The sequence below is a fragment of the Petaurus breviceps genome, unplaced genomic scaffold (assembly GCF_028583685.1).
Source record: "Petaurus breviceps papuanus isolate PSGF00001 unplaced genomic scaffold, PetGlider_PUasm1.0 90823, whole genome shotgun sequence".
NCBI lineage: Eukaryota > Metazoa > Chordata > Mammalia > Diprotodontia > Petauridae > Petaurus > Petaurus breviceps.
This window is the reverse complement of record NW_027187352.1, coordinates 9,894,747-9,908,965: the sequence shown is the minus strand read 5'-3', so window position 1 is coordinate 9,908,965 and position 14,219 is coordinate 9,894,747. Positions and strand designations below refer to the sequence as shown.

The window sequence follows — 14,219 nt, the reverse complement described above, 5'->3', positions numbered from 1 at the left end:
AATTAACTAGGTGCTGATGGCCAGTCTATCCAATATGTGAAAAGAGTTAGTGATCAGCCTATTGGATGACCTCAGAGTCCTAAACCAGATGCATGAATGGACCTTTATTACCAGTACTTAACCTGAGTAAAAGCACTCACTGCAGCCAGCTTCCTTCAGTGTGTTTTAAATGATCCAATTGGCATACATAGAATTCACACACAACATTTCAGGACCACGTTTTTGTACAAGAATAATATTGATATTTGACATTTTTGTAGTGTTTTACAAAGTCTTTCATGAGCCCATGAATTTGTCCCCATTTTGCTGATAAGGAAACTGTGGCTCACAAAAGTTAAACAGCCCCTTAAAGCCATACAGCTGGCATGTGGCGGAGCTCAGGTGTGACTGAAATGACTCCACAGCTCCCGACTGCAAATCCCATGCTCTTCCCACTTTGCCAGGGATATTCTTCTATTTGATGGAAATAGCTTATAATTATGCACTTTATGTTTACAAAGCACTTCTGTTTGTTACCTCCTTGAACCCTCACAGAGACCCTGTTGGGTAGACAGGGCAGGGACGAATATACACCCTTTTTATAGAAGTGGATTCTAAAACTCAACTTAATTGATTTGACAAAGGCCACATAACTGGTAAGTGTCTGAACTGATATCTGAGTCTTTCTGACTTCAAATGGGCCTTTGCCACTAACCACTTTCCAGAGCTCTCAAGATGGCTCCCATTTGTCAAGAGGCTGGAGGTCTCCCCAGTCCAGCAGGCCTTTTCCCCTTACATTGGCATTGGCAGCAAGGGCTAGCTCTGCGGGGAGTCCACACCGGCCTCACCTGCTGCTTGCTTCTGCTCATCCCCATTCTTGCCTTCCATTCATTTCCATCCATGTGTGTTTGATTTCTTGCTGTTCTGATCATGTTCCCAAAGTCAGATGGATGGATGAGAAGCCACTCCCTGGGGCCCTGCTCTTCTGCCCAGCCTTTGTTTCTTAACGCTGTTGGTTAACGCTCTTCCTCCTGGGACAGAGGTTACATTCTGATGCTGTTGGCCAAGTTTCCTCTTCCTCTGTAACACCTGCATTGTCTTGTGATGGGCAATATGGTACTTACTCAACCCTACCTTAAATGTCCTGTGTTTTATCTCCCAAGCTCACTATCTGGATAAGGTAGTGAAAGGTATGGTCTTCCTTCCTCTATTTTCCTGTTGTCTTTGTGCGTGTGAGTGTGTGTGTTATGGATAATTGTATAGATAATAATTTATATGCATCCCCATGAACCTACCACCTCCAGGCTGCCCTAGCCCCAGTGTAGACACTGAGGTCTCAGTCCCATGGGGTTGGTATGCCTGGAGCACTGTTCGTTTCCCAGAGGCTCTGGTCTCTGTGGAATGCTGCCACCGCATCTATGTCCTTTACTCTCCATGATCCCAACCCTCACCCCTTCCTCCTTTTCCACCCATCTTTTACCATCCTTCCCATCCCCCACCTCCCCTGACCAAGGTCATCAGAATTGAAATATTGGGAGCAGGGGGGTGGATTGAGAGGGGAAGAAACTTCAGGCGAGTTGAAAAGATCCCCAGCATTTTATGTTTTTTTAAAATTTATGATTCTTTTTTCCCTAGAGAAAGAACTGGCTTTGGGATATTTTATCTTACAAATGACTGGTCTTAGGCTAATTAAGAGCTGTGGTCCCCAGGCCTTGGGTCAGAATGGGTTTTTTTTTTTTCCTTCTCGTTTGCCTATTCACAATGATTAGATAACTACCGATTTCCCAAACAGATCTTATTTCTCCAAGATTCACTTCTCTGGGAAACTCAGGTATTTGAGCCCTAACATTTAATTGGAAGTTTCAGTTCATTAGCCAGTTTAATTTATGAAATTGTAATTGCAATGGCCAAATTGGCTTTTAATTAGAAATATTGACTGCCATTTCAAACTGTGGTAATGACTTGGAAGAAAAGTGAAGGCACTAAAATTTTTCATATGGGAGTTTCTTCTTTACATTAGATGAGGGGGACGGTGAGCCAGGCTGGCAGTGGTAATCAAACTGCCTGTAGGTTTGAGGGTGGCTAGAATGTCATTGTACTCAGTGACTTGCCAAGATTGCACAGTGACTTAAATGCACTAACTGAACATGGACAGCAAGGTTCTTTATCATAGACTCTTTGACATTCTGCACTGGAAAAGACCTTAGAGCAGAGAATGTTAGAAGTGGAAGGGCCTTAGAACAGGGAATGTTAGAGGTGGAAGGGCCTTAGAACAGAGAATGGTTAAGCCCCAAGGGACTTGAAGATGTCAGAGATGGAAGAAACCTTGCAGCATCAGGTGTTGAAACACAGAAGATGTAATGTCAGATCTGGAAGGGATCTTAGAACCTAAGATGTTAAAAACATAATATTAGTGCCAGAAGGATGTTATGGGCTATGTGATCCAAACTCCTCGTTTTACAAAAGAGAAACTGAGTCTCAGAGAGATGTTAAGTGACTTGTTCCAAATCATAGACTAACTAAGTCACAGAACTGCAATTTAAATTCATGCCCACCATATTGTAATGCTTCTTAACTTAGGTCAAGTAGTTAGGTCCAAAACCATGATTAAAAACCAGGGTCCCAAGGCCATCTATATCCTAGGCCATGTTGTTTCCTCAGACTTTCTATCTTGACTTTTTAGGCTGGTGAGATTTAAAAACAAAAGGCACCAAGATTTTGGGGCCACTCTCTAATTATTTGTGCCTGTATCATATCCCTCAGTAGACTGTACGCTCCATGAAGGGAGTGGCCAAGTTTTGACTCAACCTTTTATCCTCCTCCGTGCATAAAAACATTGTAGATATAATAGTTGCTGAATACTAAATCTGACCCTAGATAACCCAGTCTCGTAAAGTAAAATTGAACCAGCAAAAACACATCTCTCCCATCTTTTCCTTGATTGGAGAACGACAGAGGTGAGATATTGGCAACATAAACTCCTAATAAATGTAACTGTCTTAGTTTTACTTAACTGTTTTTTTTTTCAATGAGAGAAGTTTCACCGCATAGGGAAAGGAGGGGAATATCCCAAAATGATCAATGTAAAATAAAAGATCTCAGTTCAGTTAAATAAAACAACAACAGGAAGGCTAATGCTCCTGAAACTTGTAAATTTAGTTGATCCTATCATAATATTTAGAACTGGAAAGGACCTTAGGGGGACTCTAACCCAATCTTCTTCAGTTTACAGATGAGAAAACTGAGACCATAAGAGGACAGGTGACTTGTTCACATGGTCAGAGAGGTAAAAAGTCAGGAGACAAACTCAGGTGTTTCAGCCCTGGGCATAGTAAGATGTCTCAGCTGCCCTTCAAGGACCCTTGACAAGGACTAAGCTATCATGATAAACAAACCTGTCCATTTGTAGAGTGTTATGTACTTTTCAGAATACTTCCAAAGCCCCATTATCTCACGGGGTCCTTACAGCAACCCTCTAAGATAATGAACAGGTGCTCTTACTGGCATTTAACAGAAGAGAAAACTGAGGTTCTTAATTCAGAGACCTCTGTGTGTGCAAGCATGAGGGCAGAAGATTTTTTATTCCCTAATTCATTCACCAAACCTTTACTAGAGCTCTATGTTAGGGGTAGATTTCTAAAACCCCTTCTTGTTCCGACTTTCCCTGTTCTAAGGGCCCATAGAGTACACTTGGGGTTTAGGGTTAGAATGAGTTTTAGTAGTGAGTGGTTCGTAGGATATTACTTTGAGATCTAGTCTGTCACTTTGGAAGAAACTGCTTCATCTTATAGGTCCCTTACTGTTCTGTGATTCTGTGCTCTGGGGTCCATTCCAGTGCAGACTTTCTATGAGTCTGTGAATATAACACTTTAACACGCATTGTTTCTTTTGATTCTCGCTACAGCCCTGTAAGGTAGGTAGGGTAAGTATTATTATTGATCACTGATCAGATATTCATTTAGCACCGCCTTGGTGCACATCTCTGCTACCATCAGTGCTTGGAGGGAGAGGGTACCCCTGCACATTAGTCTCTATCTTCTCGGAGGTCATGTCTAATAGAGAGATATGTCATGAGCATAGATAATGTTAGGATCCTGCCACTTCTTAGTTCATGTGAAACTTGAGGTAGGAAATCCCTAAGTTCATAGGATTAGAGCTGGAAGGCACACTAGAAGCCATCAGTTGCAAGAACTTGATTTTACATATGAAGGAACTGCAGCCCATCACACAGCTAGAAAGGTCCTTCATCTCTTCCTTTCCCATCCTTTCTGTCTCTCCCCTCCCTTTCAGCAATGAGGAGCTCACTATGTCCTAAAGCAGCCATTTAAAACTTTTGAGCATCTCTCTTAAGAAGTTCTGAAAGAGAAGGGTAGATAATGGGTTTCTTAGAAGCAATTGGACAATAGGAAAGCAATACAGTAAAGAAAAATAAATGGATTATTGTGATTTTTATCAAAAATGCCACTCCCTTCTTACTTTGGAAGGTAAAAATAAGCAAACCACACATATGGCTCGCCAGGTGAAGGGTCTTCAGATACACAGAGGGTAGGGAGGAAGACAATCTGTAATGTGAGGGAACATCTTGTGCTATGGAATGCTGCCTGCCTTTGGGTCAGAAGGCCTGGATGTGAATCCCAGCTCTGCCACTTTCTGTGTGACACCCAATGAGTCACATCTCCTCTCTCAGCCGAAGTAGTTTTCTCTCTAAAATGAGGAAGAAGGGATTGTGGATCTCCAAGGTCCTGTGGAGCCCTGGCATACTGTGCTTTGTCATTTAAAGAGCTCCTTTTCTTTGGAAACGTTCAGCCCTTTTCTGAACTCTAAATGCACATTCTTTTGGCCAAATGCCTGGCATGAGGCTTTCCATGAGAGATTGTTGATGTCACTTTGGTTCTAAATAATTGATGAGTTTGAGGTTTGGGGTTTGAATGAGCCCTCGTAGTGGTTCAGAGGATATTGCTTTGAGAGCTGGTCTGTCACTTCGGAAGAAGCTGCTTCATTCTGGCAACCAGGAGCAGGGGCAAATTTCTGAAGTATTAGTAATAAGCAGGATGATGAGAGCTGACATTTATCTAATGCTACGCAATTACACGGACACCCTCCTCTGATGCTTCATTGTGGCGTGGCCATGACCCTGGGCTCTGTCCCAGGGGATAGACCCAAGTACTGTCAGGGCCCAGGAGACTGAAGGTTTTGAGTTCAAACCCAATGACAACCTGGGTTCTGGCTGTGAGAACCAGCGGGGCTAAGACACAACAGGCTCAGTCACAGGAAGCTGTCCACCAAGGGGAGGCATTTCTCCCCCACCACAACTCATGCAGATTTTATCTGCAAAGTCATGATGGGGATACAGTGTGCATAGACAGGATCCCCCCTTAATGCATCCTTGAAGTTTTAAAGTTACCCTGCTGATGACATACATCTTATCACCATGTACACATCTCTATAAGGTAGGAAAGACAAGCTCCATTTAAGGATGAAGGCTTAGTGTACTTATACAGCCAGCCTCACACAATGAATAGAAGGCAGGGCCTGGATGGGAGCTTAGAACACAGAATATCAAAGCTGGGAGGAAACTTAGAGCACAGGATGTCAGAGCTGGGAGGGAACTTAGGGACCATCAAGTTCAACCCTCTCGTTTTGTAAATACAAAACCAAGATACCGAGAAGAGAATCAACTTGTCCACAGTCACACCACAGGTAACAGGCTGATGTGACTCTTGAACCTAGCTCTCCTGATTCCAAGTCCATTGCCATTTCACACTGCTTCTGATGTTTATCAAGACAAGAAAAGGAAGCCAGCCTTTCTATCATCCCAGTGATGATGATGATGATGATGCAGTAGCATTTCCTCCTGAATCACCCAGATAATTGCTCCTGTTTTCTGGACCAATTTGTTCCATGCAGCTTCCTGGGACAACTGAGGAAATCAAATGCCCTCCCTGTTCAGAGCCTTGTAGAGGCAAAGAAAGCAGTTTGCCGATTACTAATTTTAAGATCAGGCCTTCTCTCCCCCAAGACCAATTTCAAGTAGAAAAGAGGTTTAACTGAAAGCAAGTCCCAGCTGTAGGAAAGAAATAATTTTATAATTGGGACTAATTGGGGAAAGGGGAGTGGGGATGGTAACTGCTCAGAGCATTAATAGTAGCTGAGCCTGGCTACCAAATCCAAATGGCTGGGCAATTACCTGTGAATGCTCTTCAGTATCCCTGCTCCCGTTCTCTACCCCCAGAACAGCTGTCTCATTTATATTTGGGTTGTCCACAGCCAGATTCTGTGATGAAAGCTCTTGAGTGGTCTTTTCCCTCTTTTTTTCCCCCTTTGGACTTCTTCAGTTTTTAAAAGTCTCATATACAGTAGATGTTGCTTCTAAGCCTAAGAAGATGGCAGCCAGCCATATGACCTTGACCGAGTCCCTTCTCTTCTCTAAAGCCTACTACTGAATTTCAACTTGTCGTTTTCCATGGACCCAAGGCCAAAAGACCATCATTGGTGACCACAGGTTTTCATTTCTAAATTTAGACAAAATTTCAAAATATCAAACAACCAGCCATAATAGTAATTCACATTTAGATAAACTTTAAGTGGTTTGCCCACATTATCTCCTTATCCTTCTCTATGCATCCATATGTTGATAATAACTAATATTTCCGTAGTGCTTTAATTCCTGGGGGAAAGAGCTAGGATTTGCCCTGAGGTTCCCTTGTGTCCAGATACAAGGTTTTTTCCACTTTTCCACTTCTCACAATCCCAGAGGAGGAAGAGAGTACAGGTTCTTCCTGTAAACAGGCAAAGCTCAGAGGCGAGCCAACCTGCCCACAGTCACATAGCTAAAAGAGGGTCCAGATGGGCCCCCCAGATGTGGCCCCCTGCCTCCCAGTCCTCTGCCATGCCTTCTCACTCTATGCAGTCCTAAGGGATTCCCATAACTTACCACTCAGAGGGGGATAAGTTTCTTCAGCTGATACACTAGAAAGCATTCATTGAACATCTCCCCGGTGCCCAGTCTTGTACTAGTCAATGAGGGGCATACATAAAAAAAGTGTAAGATCCATTTTTAAGGAGTTTACAGTTCCTCTTGGATGACCAGATTAGTATATTCCAAGGGAATTGTGATCTTGACAATGTAGCAGAAACTCCCCCTCCACCAGTGTAGATCACTGTTCCTACCCGTCTTTTCTGTGGGACTCCTGAATCTGTCCTTACCACCTAATGCAGATCATGTAACCTTTTTGGTCCTCACTTTCTCATTTGTGAAAGGAAGTGGTTGGAGTCAGTGGTCCAACTCAAAACCTATGGTTTTCCTATAAGAAAATATAAATATATATATATATATATATAAACAATAATAATAGCACTTATCTACACCTCTTTAAGAACAACTTGGTGGCTAGACAGGTGGCTCAGTGGATAGAGCACCAGGCCTGGAGTCAGGAAGACTCATCTTCCTGAGTTCAAATCTGACCTCAGATGCTTACTAGCTGTGTGGACCTGGGCAAGTCACTTCACCCTGTCCACCTTAGTTCCTTATCTATAAAATGAGTTGGAGAAGGAAATGGCAAACCATTCCAGTATCTTTTGTCTGAAAATCCCCAAATGAGATCACAAAAAGTTGGACATGACTTAATGATTAATGGGGTCAACGATCTAATTCTAAACCTAAGATTCTCCCATAAGAGAATCTTATATATTATTATTTTATATATATAGTATATATATATATATATATATATATATATATAATGTACTTTTCTATACCTTCTTAAGGACAACTATGTAGCACAGTGCATAAAGAGCTGGGCCTGGAGTCAGGAAGGCTCATCTTCCTGAGTTCAAATACAAACTGAAATACTTACTAGCTGTGTGACCCCAGATAAGTCACTTTACCCTGTTTGCCTCAGTTTCCTCATCTGAAAATGAGCTGGAGAAGGAAATGATAGACCACTCCACTGTCTTTGTCAAGAAAACCCCAAATAGGGTCAAGAAGAGTCAGATATGACTTAAAAATGACTGATAGAGTCAATGGTCCAAATCTACACCTATGATTCTCCTAGAAGAATAATATATATAAACAACAATAATAGCACTTTTCTATATTCCTTTAAGGTTCACAAAACATTTTCTTCAAAACCCCTTGAGATTGGTGTGTACAAATTATGATTCTCATTTTACATATGAAGAAACTGATGACCAGGGAAGTCCATGTCCAAGTGTCTGCTCTGGGCCAGGCACTATTCTAAGTACTAGGAATACAAATAAAGATGAAAACAGCCACTGTCCATTAGCACACAGCTGAGAAGTGCCCAAACCAAGTCGCCCCCAAATCCACTGCTCGTTTCATTACGCAAGTGCCAAGCTTTATAGAACCAGGGGAGCTAAGATGGAAAAGGAACAAAAGCAAATCCATTTTTAGGGGGGAAAAGTGTTTTTTGAGGTAGCTGGCCTGGCCTGCAAGTCAGGATGCCCACATCCTTATGTCCTTCCTAGCTCTGCCAATGACTGGCTATGGGATCTTGGCAGATCCCTTCTTTTCTCTGGGTTTCTGTTCTCATCTATAAAACAAGGAAGGAGATGGTCAGAATAGATGATCTCAAAGCCCCAGCCAGCTGTAGCATCCAGTAATTCTCCATTCTATGGTCTCTGCCAGTGCTGATATTCTAAATCCTCTTTTTTAAAGTCCCGCCAGCTCCCTCATTATACAATTCACTCAGTAATCTTCTAAGGAAGAAACAAAAACTCAGACCAGCTCTACTTCATATTTTCTATTCTCATTATAACATTTATTAAGTCCCTACCTGGGGGCCAGGCATTCTGCTACGTGCCAAAGATACAAAGAAAGGTAAAAACAGTCCACTCCCTTAAGGAGCTCTCGATCTAAGGTGGGAGACAACATGCAGACGATCATGTAAAAACAAGATAAATACATGATAAATTGGAGATAATCAACAGAGGGAAAACACTAGCATCAGTGGGAACAGGGAAAGGCTCCTAATGAAGGGAGAAGCCTGGCTGAGACTTAACACAAGCCAGGAAAACCAGGAGAAGGAGATGAGGAGGGAGAGAGTCCAGGCCTGAAGGGGACAGCAAGTGAAAATGCTGCTGGTCAGATCATTGTTCCAGATCCTTCCCCAAAGCAGAGACCACTGGCTGCCCCAAATCACAGTTGTAGGAAATGGAAGGGATTTACCCAAGTGTCCTTTTAATGTTCTGCCCTCCTGTGGTCCTTTATAGAGTATTGCATACTAATAATCTGTGTAACATACTTTCTGTAGAGTACTTTTAAGAAATCTGGTTGACATAAAAATTTAAAGGGGGCCTAGCTGTTTGAACTCCAGTACTCAGATGATTCATTCATTCAGCAAATATTGACATGCCTCCTACTATGAAAAGGGTTTGCCACTACCTTCTAAGGGAGATGCATAGGTGGATAAAACTGGGTCCCTGCTCTCAAGGAGCTTATTAATAGACAATGCTAGTAAGACAGGGACACCTAGAGCTAAAATACAAATCGGAACATGGTAAGTTCACAAACCAGGCATAAAGTAATTGAATCATAGAATGTTAGGGCTAGAAGAGTCCTGTTCCACCTTTTTTCACAGATCAGGAACTGAAGACCAGAGTGATAAAGCAGCATACCAGGGGTACAGAGTGAGTTAGTGGCAAAGTTGGGATTAGAATCTGTGCTGAAATCCTGGCTCCTAACCAACATTCAAAAGATTAGCATATTTCCTCCATACCTTTGTTCTGGGTTTTGCTTTGGAAATTGGACCTAATGTTAAGATAAGTACAGGGGCAGCTAAGTGGCACCACAGTGCACAGAGCACAGGGCCTAGATTCAGGAAGATTCATCTTCCTGAGTTCCAATCCAGCCATAGATACATAACTATCCGTGTGACCCTGGGCGAGTCACTGAACCCTGTTTGTCTCAGTTTCCTCATCTGTAAAATGAACTGGAGAAGGACATGGCAAACCACTCCAGTATCTTTGCCAAGAAAACTCCAAAATGGGGTCAAGAAGAGTTAGACATGACTGAACAATAACAACATAAGAACCTTTTGGAATGGTAGTTTGTAAGACTGATTGTGTACCAAGAAACTAACTGCATGCTGGTCTTCCAAGGACACAGCGTCCACATACAAACTATGAAACAGAATGAGCATTTCCTGGATGGAAGGATCAGGGGAAACTGTGGAGAGGGTGGCATTTGAGACTACATATCCAAGACAGAACTATCAATTTTGTCCTTTCTGTCTTGCTATAGATTCCAAATTGCCTCCCTCCCAGCACCCCAACCCTAGCCCGCCTACAAAGTCAGGAACTGGATCAGCCTTGGAATTAACCTTTTTTAAAATCTAGTTGATATAAAATCTTTAAACCAGCCCTATTTGACCACTGAGGGAGTAAATAAGATTCCAGCTTTGGGAGTGACAGCCCTCTGGCAACTGAAGCAAGGCCCATTCCTCTACCAAAACTCATCCCAGGTCAGCACAAGGGAAGACACTTTGAGTCTGTCGGGACTTGAACTTCTAAACGTCTCTGGCTTATCTTCCAGGTGATGTGAAATCATCACAAGGACACAGACAAAAAGCTTCCATTCTAACCTAGAGAACGGGATGAGTGCATCGAACCCATTCATTAGCCAAGAATCTCTATGCAAGGAAACATATACCTCTCCCTGGCCAGTACTGTTGGACAAGTTGCTTTAATGTTGGACATCATTTCCCTCATCTGTGAAATGGGCATAATAATACATGAACTCTGCTTGATGGTGTTGTCATGGAAGAAAGCACTGTATAGGGGCAGCTAGGCAGTGAATAGAGCACTGGCCCTGGGGTCAGGAGGACCTCAGTTCAAATCTGGCCTCAGACACTTAATACTTACTAGCCATGTGACCTTGGGCAAGTCACTTAACCCCAATTGCCATGCCTTCCCCCCTCCAAAAAAAACAAAAACAAACAAACAAGAAAGCACTGTATAAAACTCAAAGCATTATGTAGATGTGAGTTGTTTCTGTTTTTATTGTTCTGTTAGCAAGCATAGGATATTTGCTGTGCGTAGCCGGATAGAGCCATTCTTGCAGAAGTGCTGGGAAGACATGTGCAGGTCTTTAGTTCTGAACAGAATCATAGGGTATAAATAATCTACCAAAGGAGTGTGGTTGAATGGAAGAAGTGTTGCCACAGAATCAGTATTATAGAATTTAGAACCAGAAGGATCCTGAGAGACCTATTACCCGTAGGGTCAAGAACTACAAAGGACCTTAGGAATCTCTAGTAGACTCTATCATTTTTCAAATAGGGAAACTGAGACCAAGGGAACTTAAGTGGTTTTCTACCAGATAGTAACAGAACAGGATTTAGAATCTAAGACTCCAAACCCCAAACCTAGTGTTTTTTCTACTACCCCACACCTCTATGTACACTCTAGTAGTGTGAGCAGGAACCAATCACTTGACCTGTCTGAACCTTTATGTTCCTTACTTATAAAATATAAGTGATAAGGCTTACATCCTTGTGAGGAAAGCATTTTGGAATTTGCAAAGCATTATCTCAGTGTGAGCTATAGGGTTGGGGGGAAAGAGTTTCTCATGGCAGGATTGTTAATGTCGTTTCTTAAATCATGCTTCTCTTTTGCATGTCCTAAAATAGCCACCTCTGAACCTTGATCTTTTGCTTTGCAGAAGGCTGTCCTGGTTTGTGCAATGGGAATGGTCGGTGCACCCTGGACCTGAACGGATGGCACTGTGTCTGTCAGCTGGGCTGGAGAGGCGCGGGCTGTGACACCTCCATGGAAACTGCATGTGGTGATAGCAAAGACAATGATGGAGGTAGGCACTGGCAATTGAGCCCCTTAACTATAGGGGCAAATAACTGCCTAGGGACTATGCCCAGGGTCAGCTCTTTAGCCAGAAAGATGCTAGACCTTTGATGTTGATTCCCTGGAGAGAAGTGTGGCAAAAGGAAATTACTCCAGCCAACTACCTCTAATGTCTTTTGACAAAGCTCTGGACAGAGAGTAAGAAGACCAAGATTAAATAGTTTGTGGTTAATTACCTATATGACCTTGGCAAACCATATAGCATAATAAAAATCATAGCAACAGCAGCACCAGAACTAGCTGGCATTTATATAGTGCTTAGAGGTCTAAAAAGCACTTTACAAACATTCATTCATTATCTTTGGATTTGTGTTACTTTTAGTAAGAGGGTGGGAATAGATGATTGCCAATGCCATTTTTAATTCCAAAGTTCTTTGTTCTGATAGACTGTGTTGTAAAGTTGTCTTCTATCTCTAAGATTCTCTGTCCTAGGATTCCTTCTGGCTCTAAAATTCTTTGTTCTAAAGACCCTTCCATATCCAGCATTCTGTGTCCCAAGGTGCCTTCCAATTCTGTCCTGTTATAGATGCTTCCATTTTAAATGTTTAAGATTCTAATCCTTAGTTATCTATAGAATTACCTGGATCATGGTATTCCCAAGTCTCACCTCTTAGCAGATAGAGTTTATACTACATTGCTTTATCTTCCTCATGATATAATAATAATAAAAGAAAATAGTTAAGAAAATGTTTTAGAAGGCAAATTATTCAAACTTTGACAGAAGTAGTAGTAATAGTTGTGGTAGTAATATTAGTAGTAATAGTAGAAGTAGTAGTAGTAGTAGTAGTAGTAGCAGCAGCAGTAGTAGTAGTAGAAGTCATAGTAGTTGTAGTAGCAGTGTTATTGTCCAATTGGCTTAGTTTGATCTATATCCTGGAGATACTTAAGCTATGAGTTTCTCGGGGCATTTGTGAGTCACAGGTTTTTTTTTAATACAAAGAATGTATTGGACATTATCTTACAGTATCAAACACCTGAGGACTGAGGGAATAACCAGATTCAAGAGTTGAAAGAGAACTTAGAGTCATGTAATGCAAATCCATTCCCACCACAGCATTTTAGTCAGTCAGTGATTAAGCATTTATTAAGCACCTACTATGTACCAGGTACTGTGCTAAGGGCTGGGGACACAAAAAACCATGAAAGACAGTCCATACAGTCTAGTCAAGGAGCTCACAGTCTAATGGGGGAGACAAGAAACAAATATGTATACAGGAGAAATGGGAAACAATTCATAGAGGAACGGCACTAAAATTGAAAGGGGTTAGGGAAGGCTTTATGCAGAAGGTGGGATTTTAGTTGGGATCTAAAGGAAGCCAGTAGGTGGAAATGAGAAGGGAGAGTATCGAAGACATGGGAAACGACAGAGAAAATGTCCAGAGCTGAGAAATGGAGTGCCATGTTTATGGAGTAGCCAAGAGGCCAATGCCACGGGATTAATGAGTACTTGGAGAGAGCAATACAGAAGACTGCGAAGGTAGGAGGGGGCTGGGGTATGAAGGCTTAGAATGCCAGATGATTTTGTATTTGATCCTAGAGGTAAGAGGGAGTGACTGGGGTTTAGTAAGTAGGGGGTGACATGGTCTAATTTGCGCTTTAGGAAAATCACTCTGGCAGCTGAGTAGAGACTGAATTAGAATGAGAGCTGAGACTGGGAGATCCACCAGCTGGCCATTGCAGTAATCCAAGGAGGAGATGAGGAGGGCCTGCACTAGACTGATGACATTGTCAGAGGAGAGAAGGGGACAGATTTGAGAGATGCTGAAACCTGTAGAGCTTAGCAGCAGACTGGATATGGGAGGTGAGAAATAGTGAGGAGTTGAGGATGTGAGCCTAGGGGCATTGTGGGAAGATGTTGGTGCCCTAGACAATAGCAGGGAAGTTTGGAAGGGGGGAGGGTTTAGAGGTAAAGACAATGAGTTCAGTCTGGGACATGTTGAGTTTAAAATGTCTACTGGACATCCAGTATGAGATGTCTAGAAGGCGATTGAAGATACAAGACTAGAGGTCAGCAGAAAGGTTAGGACAGGACAAATCAATTTGAGAATCATCAGCATAGAGATGGTAATTAAATCTTTGAAAGCTGATAAGATCACCAAGTGAAGTGGTAGAGAAGGAAACAAGAAGAAGACCCAGGACAGAACCCTGAGAGACCCCTGTGGTATCCCACAATTGCCCTAACAAATTACATCCAACATCTTCTTGAACATATCCAACCATGGGGATGTGCCTCCTTCCTGAGGCAGCCATTTAGGGACAGGTCTGATTGTTAGGAAGTTCTTTCATTGAACTTGAATCAGCCTCCTTGCCATTTCTTGTGTGTGTGTGTGTGTGTGTGTGTGTGTGTGTGTGTGTGTGTGTGT

At 42.4% G+C, this 14,219-nt stretch overlaps 1 protein-coding gene across 2 annotated transcripts in view; it reads left to right on the top strand.

Annotated features, from left to right (window-relative positions):
* Window positions 1-14,219, top strand: part of TENM4 (teneurin transmembrane protein 4) — a 1,707,472-nt gene that overhangs the window by 1,533,405 nt on the left and 159,848 nt on the right. For both annotated transcript variants that reach the window (XM_069070949.1, XM_069070950.1), the window contains one exon: window positions 11,660-11,806. In XM_069070949.1, the coding sequence (XP_068927050.1) occupies window positions 11,660-11,806 (147 nt within the window). The remainder of the gene's footprint in view (window positions 1-11,659; window positions 11,807-14,219) is intronic.